This window comes from Gobio gobio (assembly GCF_949357685.1).
Source record: "Gobio gobio genome assembly, chromosome: 22".
In the NCBI taxonomy this organism is placed as follows: Eukaryota; Metazoa; Chordata; class Actinopteri; order Cypriniformes; family Gobionidae; genus Gobio; species Gobio gobio.
Genome location: NC_137118.1, coordinates 26,067,317 through 26,081,966, shown reverse-complemented (window position 1 = coordinate 26,081,966; position 14,650 = coordinate 26,067,317). Strand labels below are relative to the sequence as shown.

General features: G+C 40.4%; 1 protein-coding gene across 1 annotated transcript; it reads right to left on the bottom strand.

The window, feature by feature from the left end:
• Nucleotides 1-3,916: 3,916 nt before the first annotated feature.
• LOC307118587 (zinc finger MYM-type protein 1-like) lies at nucleotides 3,917-8,497 on the bottom strand. Its single transcript, XM_079804244.1, has 4 exons — nucleotides 8,393-8,497; nucleotides 6,998-7,051; nucleotides 6,752-6,892; nucleotides 3,917-6,422 (listed from the first exon to the last, which is right to left on the bottom strand). The coding sequence occupies exon 4, from the start codon at nucleotides 6,358-6,360 to the stop codon at nucleotides 4,264-4,266; it is 2,097 nt and encodes a 698-aa protein (XP_079660370.1). The 5' UTR covers nucleotides 6,361-6,422; nucleotides 6,752-6,892; nucleotides 6,998-7,051; nucleotides 8,393-8,497; the 3' UTR covers nucleotides 3,917-4,263.
• Between the last annotated feature and the right edge of the window lie 6,153 nt (nucleotides 8,498-14,650).

Below are 14,650 nucleotides of genomic sequence, written 5' to 3'. Positions count from 1 at the left end.
TTGTGAAATTGATTCTTTATATTTGCTATCAGTATTCTCCACACTGCAAACTCCGTATGTGTTTATTGAACTATGTGTGGACCTGTGTAAAATACGGGACAAATCGCGTCCCGTATTGGTTTGATACGGAACGCGTCATTTTGCTTGTAAATACGGGACGATTCCGTATTTTACGGGACGGGTGGCAACCCTACGCTAGGGTGCATCTAGATTTCTAGGCTAGCAAACTGTCCTTCAATACCCCGGTTGCAGGAGTACTGTTATGTCGTTCGACTGCTTGTTTATCGTCACCTGTGCCAGCAGATCCAGCAGGAGTATCCGACACTGTTTTCCCTGACTTCTTCACACCTTTCCTCTTTTCAGATCCTCCCATTATCGTTGTTCCAAAAATTCAAGACATTAATAAATGGAAATTCTCAACAAAAAAAAAGTTTCGTTGTAACTATTATAAAACAGTTTGGGATTGCTGAGCTCACAAACGTACATGTGATCAGGGCGCCATCTTGCACGCCTCCTCTACCCTGAAAAGTTGTATTGAAATTCACTCAGGGAAAAATTGATGATACTTTAATGTTAAAGGCCTGAAAATAACCTAAATATAAAACTGCATTTCTGATCATGTTGTGATTCAAATTTGAGGATGATACTCTTACAAATGTAGCTTCTGTAAGCTTTTATGTCAAAAAAAAAAAAAAAAAACCTCTAGGCGTCCTTTCAAAAAGGCCCTTTATTTCAGAAGATTTGTAATTGTAAAGAGTAGCGTTTCATTCAAATAAATCTGCAATAAACTGCTAATTATAATGGATATATACAGTTACTGAAAAACTAAAGCAACTATTACAGAATTTACAAAGTGTAAAAAACTAATTTAGTTGATAAGAAGTGCCAGTCTCCACTGCGGTGTGCTCTCGCAAGATGATGCCTTTTGATTGGTTACAACGTCCATCAATCAAACCTTTGTTGGCAAGGCATTGGCTAGGCATTGCCTGCCTTTATCCAACCAAAACCATAGCCGCTTTGACTGACACCTCACGGAGCCTGTAATGCGCTTCCTGTATATAATGAGTCATCAGAAGGCCTGTGATTGAAGGAGAGAGACCTGGGAGGGTTTAACTGGAGCTGAAGACTCTAAACTGCAGGGGAGATCCTCAGAATACTCGCTATTGCATTGAAAATGGACGTGATTAATTACTAATATAACTCAAATACGCTCAAGTAAATGAAGGAGGATTTTTTTGTTTGCCCCCCTCTATTTTTCAGAGTGGACCCTTACACTTACATGCTGGTGTTTATTGGATTCGTCCGATCGGATCTGCACGATAGGAGATGAAAGATGAGTAACTGCATTTATTATGCTGATGTTTAAGTGGCCGGTCCTTTAGCATTTAATTAAATGCTAAATGAAGCATTAAATTAATAATTTATCATTTCATTAATCCTTTAATGCACCACTGCGGATTGAGAGGTTAAACTAATACAAGGAAACATTATTTAATATTTTTTATTCATATGCAAAAATATAGTAAAAATAAATAAATCAAAGTATTTACCAACACATTTTGATGCATGCACAGACATCTAGCATTTCTGAGTGATGATGATGCAGAGGAATCACTGAATCAAAGTTTTGAACTGAGTCAATGAAACAGGTTCAAACTTTTTAATAAAGAAAACGTCCAAATGAAGTTTGTAACTATTCAATAAATGTGTTCAGATCGATGCGCGCTCACGGCTCCGCTCATATGAATGATTCACGTTTTAGTTGCTATGGCGACGCCTGTTATGAATTCTGACGCAGACTCAGACACGCACCGATTGTGTTGTTGATCTGTTGTTGAGAGAGACGACTGAGGCGATTTCACAAACTTTTGCAGAATATTTTCTGTGCTGACCTTGAAATTTTGAAGCTGTTTGGAGGAGACGAGACTTTTATTCTGGAAGAACATCGCAGGAGATATCCTTTACAGAGTTACATTTTTGAGTTGTAGATACTTTTATCTTATTGTTCTTTTCTTATTTTAGGAGTGTCGAGTTTGATTAATTCTTTGTTTTTGTTTTCTTTTTTTTTGGAGGAGTATTTTTGAGGAGAGTTTATTGTATTGTATTGTGTGTTGTTTTGTTTTGTTTTGTGTTTTGTATTGTTTTTGTTCCAGATTGCAGGAGGATGTCGATGGCGAAGATGATGGGTGAAAGAGAAGGTGAGTGCTTTAACGTTAGTTATGTTATGTTACTGAAATATTTCAGCCTCGGGCCGCTCCATATCCAGGAGAGCTGCTTTCTCTCAGACGGCTGGTCAGGAGGTTTGGAGACAGACAGTGTTCTGATGACCGTGATCAGGCCTGGGCCGGTTGCATAAACCGTTAAAGGTGAACTATGTAGGATTTTTGCAGTAAAACATCCAGAAACCACTAGGCCAGTGTTATATATTTTGTTCCGTTGAGTACTTAGAATATCCCAAATGTTTTCAACTATTTGTAAATCGTGAGAAAATTGCTATTTTAACCAAGGAGCCGGGAAGTGTGAGCTATGCGTGTGAGGGAGTCGCCTGTCGATTGCGTCATATCTGCGTCACCCTCGGTCTCCGGTTTTATTCAGTGAAACACTTTACTCTCACTGCAGTGTGAAAAAGTGTCATAGCAGCCGCCGAGCGAACGTCATAACTTCCTTTTCAGCACACTCAGATATATCTAATACGATAAACAGAGCTGCGTTATCTCACACTCAGCACTGGAGAAGAGGAAGTGCCGCCGGCAACCGTGTCATAATAAAAGTCCCGCCAGCGACTATGCCATAATAACAGTCCCGCTCTTCAATCGCTCCTGCGGCCTTGTTCAGCTCCACAACACTCGCTCCTGCTCTACTTCAGACTACAGTAATGTTAATAATCGCATCCATGAACATGATTTCTGCCCGAGTCCTATCCTGACTCTTTCCCACCGGCTGTGAGGTGAAGACCACATGTCCCGAGATTCTGCGCTCAAACGTGGCGTCATCAAACTACGCCTTTGTTTTGAACAGGCGACCTCTAGTGGACGGAAAAGTTACATAGTGTAGCTTTAAGACTAGTCTTACAAGTTAGACATACATTTTTTTTCTTTAAGACTGTTCATACATTTTTTTAAATCAGTTACATAAAAACATAGACTTGCCTAACTGCTAGTGGCTCATACTAGATCTTAAGACACTGTCTTAACGTAATGGCTTAGTTTATGCAACTGGCCCCCAGGATACGCTGCCAGACCAGACCCAGATCACAGATCCAGGAGCTTCCTACACATTTAGCGCTTCTGTCTTCTGAGTTTTCTGTTTCTGTGCCCACAGGTCAGACTGACAGGAAGAGAGCGTGGCAGAGCGGCAGCCGGCAGAGCCTAGATGATCATGGACGTCCGTCCACTCCATCTAAAGGCTTTCGCAGAGGTCAGAATAGGCTTTTATTACACAAGTTATGGCTCAGTTAAAGGGTTAGTTCACCCAAAAATGAAAATGATGTCATTAATTACTCACCCTCATGTCGTTCGACACCCTTAAGACCTTCATCTTCGGAACACAAATGAAGATATTTTTTGTTGAAAGCTGATGGCTGAGAAGCAGGGGCGTGTCTAGAGCATTTTCAGTGGGGGGGCCATGCTGGGGCACTGCCTCCAAACGGGGTGGCCGCCAGTGACCAAAAAAAAAGCTAAATTCTACAGTATATTACGTAAATCCTATTGATTTTATATATTTTTTTAACTTGAATAAAGTTAAACAAATGTAGTAATAAAGCAAATATCTGATTAATTTAGTTTTTTGTCATCCCTGTATCCATTAAGTTAAATTTGAGAGCCAGTGTAATTTTGTGTTTTCATAAAACTAACAAGTTTTTTAAAATAAAAGCAATTTTAATAATGAGCAATTTTAAAAACCCAGAAGCAGAAACGATGTCAACTTTCTTTTAATTAGTTTGGCCATTACAATATACAGTAGTACTTTTATTCACAATCTCTTTCAAATAATAATAATACATAAATAAAAAATTCCCCAAATGGTTTGGCCAAAACATCATTCAACATTTTTTTCAGATTAATTTACAAAAAAGCTGAATAACACAGAGTTAAAGTTAGCACTGTAACAGTTCAACTGAAAACACCACAGTTTAAAAATAAAATATGGAGCCATACATTGTGCTCTGCTAATATATTAAAGAGTAGTCTTTAGTTTAGAAACAATAAAAACAGTAGCAGAAAGAGAGGAAAACAGTCGAAAAAGAAAGGCGGCAGACCTCAACTAGAATAGCTGGATTCTTCTGTTCCGGTGGTGACTGGCAAACCGTCTAACAAAAGCATCTAAGTCAAGACATTTGGCTCTCCTCACCTCAATGCTTAAGACTCCAAGATTACTGAGTCTGTCATCAGTCATGGTAGTGCGTAAATGTGTTTTTATGAGCTTAAGTGCAGAGAAGCTGCGCTCACAACTTGCACTGCTGACTGGTAAGGCCACAGCTATGCAGCACAAACGAAAAAGCTGATAAAACACTTCTTTGAATGGCTCAAGGAAGATGGTAAACTCTAGGAGACTAGACAATTCAATTCCAGTCGGGAATTTCCTTTCTAACACCCTCCTCACTTGATGCAGTTCATGTTTTATGTCATCAGTATCACATTCATAAATCCCAGCAAAGCTAAAAATGGTCTCTTCATCCAAAAAGTTTCTGCTTTTAGGGTTCAGTGCTTGTATACCTTGCATTATTCTGCAGTTTGACTTGCTGAAACGCCTCTGCATCTCCCCACTCAGACAGTCCAGAATGGGGAAGAATATACCACTTCTGAACAGTTCCATGTCTCCTTCCTTACACCTCCGCTGTCCAACAGTGGATTCAACAATTGACCCGCTCAATCTAGAACTCATTTTTTGTGGTCTTTTCACCACAGTTTCTACTGCAACATTGCACTGCTTTCCAGTGTCTACAGTGTCTTTCCAGATTTCATCAAAAGATGAATCACTTCTTAGGTCTTGGAGGGTGTCTTGAAATGCTTCAACTAAGTCCACAGCCTTCGCTAAATCAAGAGACGTTGACTGAAGCATGTCTGCAAGGAATTTTGCCTCTCCAAGGACTTTTGAAAAGATGACAAGTGTTCCGATAAAGGTAAGATCCAGTTGGGCAAGTAAACCCCGTGCCTCCACAGAGCGTTCTCCTCTGTTCTCCACATCAATGTCATGTAGCACACGCAATACAGCAGGCAGTCTGTCCTTAATGTTTTTGCAAGCCTGGTACCGACATGCCCACCTTGTGTCACTGAGCCTTTGTAGCTCTCTTGGGGCACCTTGATACATTTCCTTTTGTACAGAGAGCCATTTCTGGTGCACATAGGAGCCTGACATGTACACATACAATTTCTGTAGCAAAGAAAAGAAGGTTTCAGACTCAGGTACTGATTTTGTGGAGTCAACGAGAACAAGGTTAAGACAATGTGCGTTGCAGTGCACATAAAAAGCGTGATTTGTTTTAGCTTTAATCCTTGCTGCAACTCCAGAGTGTCTCCCTGACATGACTGAGGCCCCATCGTAACCTTGCCCCACTAGATTTGACCTGTACTCAAGTCCATACGTCTCCAGGCATTGTGTTATTTTTTGAGTGAGTCCCTCTGCATCAAGCTCAGTAGCTTGCTTGAAATCAAGGAAGCTTTCATGGACTGCACCATTATAATAGTACCTAAGTACTAATGACAGTTGCTCTTTCTTTTTTAAATCCTTTGTTTCATCAGCAATGATGGAAAAATATTTGTTTTCCTTGACTTCACTGATGATGCTTTCCCGTACCATATCTGACAGACATTCAAGAATTTCATTTTGGATAGTGTTACTTGTGTATTTTGCATTCCCCACAGCTTTTAATTTCTTGTCAATTAGTGGACTATGTTTAGCAATCAAATCCATAATGCCTAAAAAGTTTCCTTTTTTTGTAGATGCATCAGTCTCAAGGTGTCCCCTTTGTGAAATGTTTTGCGTTGCAGTAAACAAAAGTACCTCAGCAACTGTTTTAATGTAGGTACGATTTTGTTCGACTACTCCTTGGTGCTTCTTATCGAGGGCATTTAACATTGAAGTGTCTTTCAAGATTCTTTTTTTGTGTTCATTCCATGCTATCATGGCATTAACATGATTTTCAGATTTTTCATGTCCCCTGAAACCTCCATCTTTATACATTGCCTTCTTCCAGTTAGAATAGCCCAGTGATGATGTGAATGAAGTCTCTTGAATACCAGGGAGAGAAAAGTGTCGACACGGAAAACAATATGCAGAGTCCCGGCTTACAGAATACTCCAGCCATTGGTGCTGTGTGTACCACATTTTGTTGAAAGCTCTTTTCCGGTCGCCCATCATGGTTCGAGGGAACACCTTCAAGTGCGGCTGTGTTGGTCCTGCTGCCCGAGACTGTGAAATGTCTGCAAATAAAGAGAATGGTCTTCTTATAGGGATGACTAGCCTACCAGGGGTCCTCAATCAATTTAAACAATGAGTAATAATAAAAATAATTATCAGTGCAGAAGGTGTAGTTTGTCAAATAAAATCAACCTAGAATACATACAATTGATTCTGCAAATTAAGTTTAAATGAAAGTTAGTTACATAACCATAGACCCTCCAATAATATGAAGGAAATCAGTCATTTTTAAGGTTTTAGGAATTTAATTAAAATACACAAGCTCATCATTAACACCCATTTAGACAATACCTTCTAGAAATATGTAAGTAAAAAAAAAACTGTAGCATACCATGTGGTCCTGGCAGAATGCGATCTGTGGAGATGTTGGCATGTAGTGCCTGAGGTCTGTCACCATCACCCCCTGACCTATGCTGACACAAAGTTTCTTCGTGGTCTTCAAATTCAGACAGGTCACTTACAGCTGAATTATCTGCAGATAAAGTAAAATAATAATCAACAGAGTAGACATCAAACATCACTTTCTGAACATGTGCAAACACAAGAACTTTCAGGTCTTAACTACAACTGTACATACCTTTGCATTCTATTGGGGATGAAGGTGCTTGTTTATCCCCACCAAACGTTGATCCTGAGAAATGTCACAAGTTGCATCAATGAGAAAAAAAAAAACAAGCTCTGTGAGTACTATAGCAGAATAAATACACTCATGGTATTTTTAGGGCAAATTCATGTACATGCAATGATTACTACCATTTTAGTTTGCTTCTTACAAATGAAATGTAATATTTCTCAAATATTCCTACAATTCCCTCTACACTTCACATACTTGAAGTTGCAGGAAGCACAGAGGAAAATGAAGGCCACTGCTGTCGGCTGGGTCCACTGGCATCACTGTCTGTCTGGCCTGTTGATTCCTTTCTGGCTGATTCTGTTACAGTGACTGTTTCTTGCTGCCTGACATTTTCTTCTTGGTGATGAGTAACATTTTCTTCAGTTGCTTCTGCCTCTACTACACTTGTTTTGTTTTTTTTTCTTTGAAAGAAACTCACTATATCTTTACTTCTTTTCCTGGCTTGGCACTGCTCTCTTCCCTGCCTTCAAAAGAAACACTTATGTGTTATTCTCAATCTCAACAAAACAATTTTCAAATTGTGAATGAAATGCACAGAATGCATCCATGTCATTTCACGTGTAAATGACTAAGTTAGGCCTGACAATTTAACTGACTATCTATCTAACTGACTTACTGTCATGCATTAACAAGTAACGTGTCACCAGACAATTGTTATTATTATTATTATTATTATTTATTTATTTTTTGACACATTCTGTGCATATTGTCATTTGGTGCAATCTTGCTATGTGGTCACTGTCACAAAATAAACTGATACAAAATATGCAAATCACCATGACAGTGTTTTGTTTGTTATTACATGGCTTGGTTAAATTCGAATGTAGAATGCGCTGCTCAGTATAACAGACCGTTGGCATGAAAAACAGCACGTTGTTATGGGCGCAGGATTCTAACCGCAGAGACGAAACGGACTATTTTCTTTAGCGGAAGCAATACAAATCGTTTTTAAATCAATAAACTCCTTTTTAAATCAATATTTTGTGTCAAATTATTGATTTATTTGGTAGGTTGCCATGTAATAAGCGGGATAATGTATAGCGAGGCGGTTGTTATAGCGAATACAACCCCTTCAGGCTGATTTAAGATCCCTCCGCTTCGCGTCGGGCTCCTAAACAGCCTGTCGGTGTTGTATTCGCTATAACAACCGCCTCGCTATACATTATACCTTACATAGCGCCCAGCGTATTTTACCTTTATTGTATTTTATTAAACGTTGACTGAACATTGACCACATCAACCACGACCAACACGAGCAGAGCCTGACGGGGTAAAAACATTGATCTGAGTCTGAGAAAACCATACAAACATATTAAACCATACATAAAGGTTACCTACCAGCTCTTTGTTTGGTGTCTTGACTTCCCCACACTTGATAAAGGAAAAGTCCAAGTCCGCGACGTTGACGACCGTTGTTTCTCTGGCGCTACACTTCTTTGAATCGCGAACTTCAGTAGAGTCTATAAACTGATTGGCTGAAAAATGAACCAATCGCAAGACATCTTATAGGGGGGGCACCTGGGGTGGCCAATCGAATTTCGGGGGGGGGGGGGGGGGGGGTGCCCCCCCTGGCCACCACGTAGACACGCCCCTGCTGAGAAGGCCTCAGATAGGCCTCCATTGGCATTCAGTACACAGGGTTTTTCCTGGGTCAAAAATGGTCTTCGGTGGTGGCTGACAGACATGACACACGCACGCACAGTAAAAAAAGTCCCCTACCCACATGATCTGCAAGCGCAATACTGACAATACATTTTAAATAAATTCAAAGAAAGTTTGTAACTTTTGCTTATCTTATTTTGATCCCACATGAAAAAATACTATAGTATATTATAGTAAAATTACTCTAGTAAATACTATAGTGTTTTTGAACTGTACTATAGTAAATATACTACAGTAAATAAACAAAGTGTAGTAAATACTATAATATAATACAATATACTACAATTTACTGTAGTATCTTTACTATAGTATGGCTCAAAAACACTATAGTAATTTTACTATAATATACTATAGTATTTCTTCATGTGGGATACCTTGATGTTTGTTTTTGTTCCTCATTTTTACACTATTTACTGATAATTGTTTTGGTATATAATCATATCAATATTAAAAAGTAGTTTTTAAAAAATGAACAAATAGCCTAATTTTCTGCCATATACAATTTCATAAAATTATCAGCTAGCTAACAACAACTTTGTTCTGGGTTCACCTCACAGTCTAAACTAAGTGATTTATAGGCTATTTATTTTACTACACATTATGAACATAAATAAGCTGAAAGACTGGATAATTAAAACTAACTCTTACACCCACTCTTGCTAAATTGTGTAAGCACACTTGTGTTCTCATTTCAGGTGTTCTGAGTAAATTTAAACTGATTCGTTAGTTCAGTGTTGGACAGATCAGTTGTTCTAACCAGTCGTTAAAATGATTCGGTTCATTAGGTTGCGAATCGGACATTAGCAGACGCGTTGTGTGCGAATCCCGTCTGTTAGAACATCGCGAAAGATTTGTCAACACACAGAAAACACTTCATAACTGGACACGATTTGTTTCCCGTTTATTGAAAGTATGCTTTATGTCAGCTGGTCAGAGAATCAGTCAATGTTTTTTGAGCGCATTTCACACCCAGCGGCAATGAAAGGAAAACATCGTCTGATAGCGCCACGTGCAACATGGATTCGGTCTTCCGACCTTTTGATTTTTATTAACGTAATATGTGAAATATTAGAAAGCTAAGAATGCTTATTTTGAAGACAGAGAGAGTGCGAGCGAGGGAGGAGCTCTGATCGTCTCTCTGTCACTCAGTTACAAGCGCAGCATCTATTCTACATCATTCATAAATCACAATAGCTCATCAAATAAAGCTTTGGCGGGACAAAAATTTGTTTTGGCGGCCGCCAAAAAATTTTCAATGTAGGAAAAACCCTGGTACATTTACACTCACAAGACCCATAAAAGGCACTTAAAATGTCGTTACAAAGTCCATCTCACCACAGTGGCTCTACAATAATTTTACGAAGCGACGACAATAGTTTTTGTGCCAAAAAAAAAATCAAAATAACGCCTTTATTCAACCTCTTCTTGTCTTCCGTGTAGGCCTCCACGACGCATGCGCAAGAATATGACGTAGCGCCGGCGTTTGGGTGAACTAACCCTTTAACAAATAATGTGTCATTGAAAATAACAATTTCATGTGACCACTGACATTGATTATTAATATTATTAAAAATGTCTTGACCAGGCACCATGTCCACATCATATTTGTCCCTCTCTGAGGACAATATAGTGAGGCGGTTCTGCAGAGAGTCGTTGAGCCTTAGCAGCCGAGGCTCGTACATCACGAGCTCAACAGGTGAGACTGAAATAAGGCTGGGCAGTGTACAGTCACATTGAATTTCATTTTACTGGTGACCTTTTTTTTAAGTAAAACGTAAGTTATGTCATTTTATCACTGCCTAATTGGACGTCAGAGATGTTTCTAATCATTCAGTTTTGTTTTCTTCATTTCAGAAAAACCTACAGAATGTAAGAAGAGGAAACGAGTTCGTTCTTTCCTCAGGAACGTGTGTAAGGCTGTGAGGCGCTCGCTCCTCTGCTGTTGTCTCAGTGATGTGGATGTTGTGGAGTCTTTTGTTCCTCCAGCGGATCTGGAGCCAGAGCCCGATCCTGGTCCATCATCACCTGATCCAGATCACTCCGGCGTCAAGCCAAATAATGGTCAATCTGCAGACATTATTTCTCCAACATTGTTTTAAACAGAATTATTATCGTCTTGTTTGCACTGATATTTTTAATATAAAACAAAGGATCTAGCAATCACAGATCCAGGAGCTTCCTACACATTTAGCGCTTCTGTCTTCTGAGTTTTCTGTTTCTGTGCCAACAGGTCGGACTGACAGGAAGAGAGAGTGGCAGAGCGGCAGCCGGCAGAGCCCAGATGATCATGGACGTCCGTCCACTCCATCTAAAGGCTTTCGCAGAGGTCAGAATAGGCTTTTATTACACAAGTTATGGCTCAGTTAACAAAATAATGTGTCATTGAAAATAGAAAGTTGAAAAAAATAAAACATAAAGTAACAATTTCACCATTGACATTGATTATTAATATTATTAAAAATGTCTTCAGCAGGCATCATGTCCACATCATATTTGTCCCTCTCTGAGGACAATACAGTGAGGCGGTTCTGCAGAGAGTCGTTGAGCCTTAGCAGCAGAGGCTCGTACATCATCGATTGGAGGTGGAGTGGCGATAGATCGGATAGCCGAAACGAACAGGGCAGTTGGAGCGACGAAGAGTGGATGTGCCATCCGCTGCCAGGTCAAGTTCCCGTCGAGCCAACGGAGACTTCAAATGGCCTTATGGAGGCTTCACCGGTGAACACGAGCTCAACAGGTGAGACTGAAATAAGGCTGGGCAGTGTACAGTCACATTGGATTTCATTTTACTGGGAACCTTTTTTTAAAGTAAAAGTATTATTTATTATTAAAATTATTAAAGACATTATTTCTCCAACATTGTTTTAAACAGTATTATTATCGTCTTGTTTGCAAGCTCATACATTTCTCATATTTTGTTTTTCAGACTCCTTTGAGACTCTCTATAACGTGGGAGAGATGATTGGATCCGGAACTTTTGGGAGAGTGTTCAAGGGAACACGGAAGTTTGATGGCAAAAAGGTAAAGCAATCTTGCTGAATTGTACAAACATTTTTGCTCTTGCATGCATCAAAACATTCTTAATACAGATGGGTTAATACTTAGATGCTCAAATCGTAAATGTTATGTGCAAAGTCAGGCGCTTGAATACCGTTATTGAACGCTGTTTTTTTTTTTGCAGGTTGCCATCAAGCAGATGCACAAGATTGACAATGATCGTTATCTTGATATTGTAAGTTGGTCAAAAGTTGTATTTGTTGTTTAAGTGCTGATTACTGTAGTCAATACACCTGTAGGAAGCATTAGGTGTAAATGTAATAGATCAATAAACCTGGAAAGGCTCTGATGATCGTGTCTGTAAAGATCAAAGAAAAGTACATTTAAAAATGATAGGTTTTCTTCAGATTTTTACCCAGCTAACCTTCTGTCTACTACTTTTCTCTAGCCCGGGCATCCCGAACCTCTCGTTACAGAAGTGGCGCTGCTGCTAATGATGAGGCATGAACCCATAAGCCCCTACGTCGTCCGACTGTACGACTGGTTTGAACATCCTCGGACATTCGTTCTCATAATGGAGTTCCCTGACCCCTGCGAGAGCTTGCTGGACTTCATCATTCGTCATTCGTGTCAACTGGATGAAACAACAGCACGGGTCGTCATGCGACAGGCTGCGCTGGCGGTACAGCACTGCATCGAGCATGGCGTTTTTCATAATGACGTTCATGCAGAGAATTTCCTGGTGAAGACAAACACGTTAGAGCTCAAGCTGATCGACTTTGGCTGCGGTCAGCTACTTAGTGGTGATGGCTACGAGACAAAAATATACCGTGGTGAGTATTTTTGGTGAGTGTGGAAACCTGGATGTAGTGACTTTCTGATTATTTGATGCTTTGAAGAAATTGCTCAACAATGTGCAAAAATGTCTTGCTCACAGGATTACCTTCTTACTGCCCACCTGAAGTCTTCACAGAATCTCGATTCCACGCCGTCCCAGCAAATGTCTGGGCTCTAGGGGTGTTGTTGTACCTGATGGTTAACGGACGTTCTCCCTTTGGCAATAGAACGGAAATCACACAGGCCAAAGTTACATTTCAGAACTCCAACTTATCCAAAGGTGAGTGAAGAATATCGATAAACACACACACATAAAGCAAAGGCTCTGTTTAGAAACAGGTAAAGGTGAAGTATGTAAGATGTTTCAAGTTGAAATGCATTCAGTTTATAGTTCACCAGATGCTGTTTTCATAATTGCCAACATTCGTGTCACATGGTCATCATGACTAACCAGCTCTCTCCTTAATAAAATGTGTACAGAATGCAGTGATCTGATTAGCCAGTGCCTAGCCCGGGATCCAACGAAACGGCCGACGTTAGAGCAGGTGTTACAACATGAATGGATTAGAAATGATCTGGAGAAGTTCAGGAGAAGTTCAGGAGATTCACTCGATCAGTGATTTCAGGTGTGAGGTAGTGTAACAGACAGAGTAGGATTAATATCATTTATCTTCAATTCTGGATTATTTGTAGTGAGGTTTTCAAATTTGTGTTCATGTTCTTGTTATAGTCAAGTCAAGTCAGCTTCATTTATACGGCGCTTTATACAATACAGATTGTTTCACAGCAGCTTCACAGTAATAAACAGGAAAATAACACAATTAGTGATGCAATTGCAAGAATTCAGTTCTGTTGTAAATCAGCCAAAAAAAAAAAAAACATTCATGAGTTCACATGTTCATATAATCTTTGTATTGGATAGGAGATAACACTTGCTGTCCTTGGTGGAGGGCTTGAGCTCGATACTTGACCAGAAGTCCAACCCCGACCTGACAAGAACCCAAGCCGATCCTGGTCCATCATCACCTGATCCAGACCACTCCGGTGTCAAGCCAAATAATGGTCAATCTGCAGGGGATGAGGGCTTCCCACTGATGACCAACCTCTTGCGGCCATACCCTGGACATCACATCCCACCAGAGAAAAGGGTGTTCAATTACCGCCTCAGCCGGGCTAGGTTGGTAGTTGAGTGCGCCTTTGGCATCCTCTCAGCTCGGTGGCGGATGTACCGCCCGTGTCATTGCAACCAGTCCAGAGGTTGCAGAGGTGTGTGTGAAGGCCACATGTGTGTTGCACAACTTCCTGCGCATGAAGACACTGGAAAGCAGGGGTGGACTGGGGCAAAAAAGTGGCCCTGGACTTTCTGGCACAAAGCGGCCCATCACACCCGGTGTGCAACACACCTCACCATAAACCCACCAGCTCATTATACACAGGGCAATTTTAAACACAGAAGCTATTTATTCAAAAATATGAATTATATGAATTGTTTTATTGAAATGCTTATCATACTGAATGACAGGCATACTTCTTCAGTTTATAATTTGTCTTTCCTGGTGCACATGGCAAATTGTATTTATTTTTTTTTGTATACAAATTTTGATTTCTCTTTTCCATACACTGTAGTTTAATATCATTAAGTTCAATACCTACCATAAAATCAGACCATATAAAATTCTATTGTCTAGAACAGAGTCCTGCACAGCTCCGATTTTGTAAACCCGCACCCGCCCGTACCCGCAGTGCTTAAAACCGCATCCGACCCCTTCTCCGACAACAGCACTAATTAAAATCCGCACCCGACCCGACCCGCTTAAAATAGAACCGACGCCCGACCCGCACCCGCAATTAAGTCAGTTTAGCATATTACATTATAGACACTGTGGCGAGCAGCGAGGCCGAGGGACCGTGAGGGCGGGACGAGGCGGCGCTCATCAGGGAGGATGAGCGCCAGCTGCGCGCCGCAGCGATCTCGGCCCTCGCGGAGGAGTGAGGGACTATAAAGGAGGAGCGACGACAGTGAGGGACGAGAGAGGACCAGGCCTGGATTTTGTGTTATGTTTTATTTTGTGTTCGCTGCAGTCGTCCGTGAGGGGCTGC

Excerpts from the sequence above, each read along its gene's own strand:
- LOC307118587 (XM_079804244.1), bottom strand. The coding sequence starts at position 6,360 with ATGATGGGCGACCGGAAAAGAGCTTTCAACAAAATGTGGTACACACAG.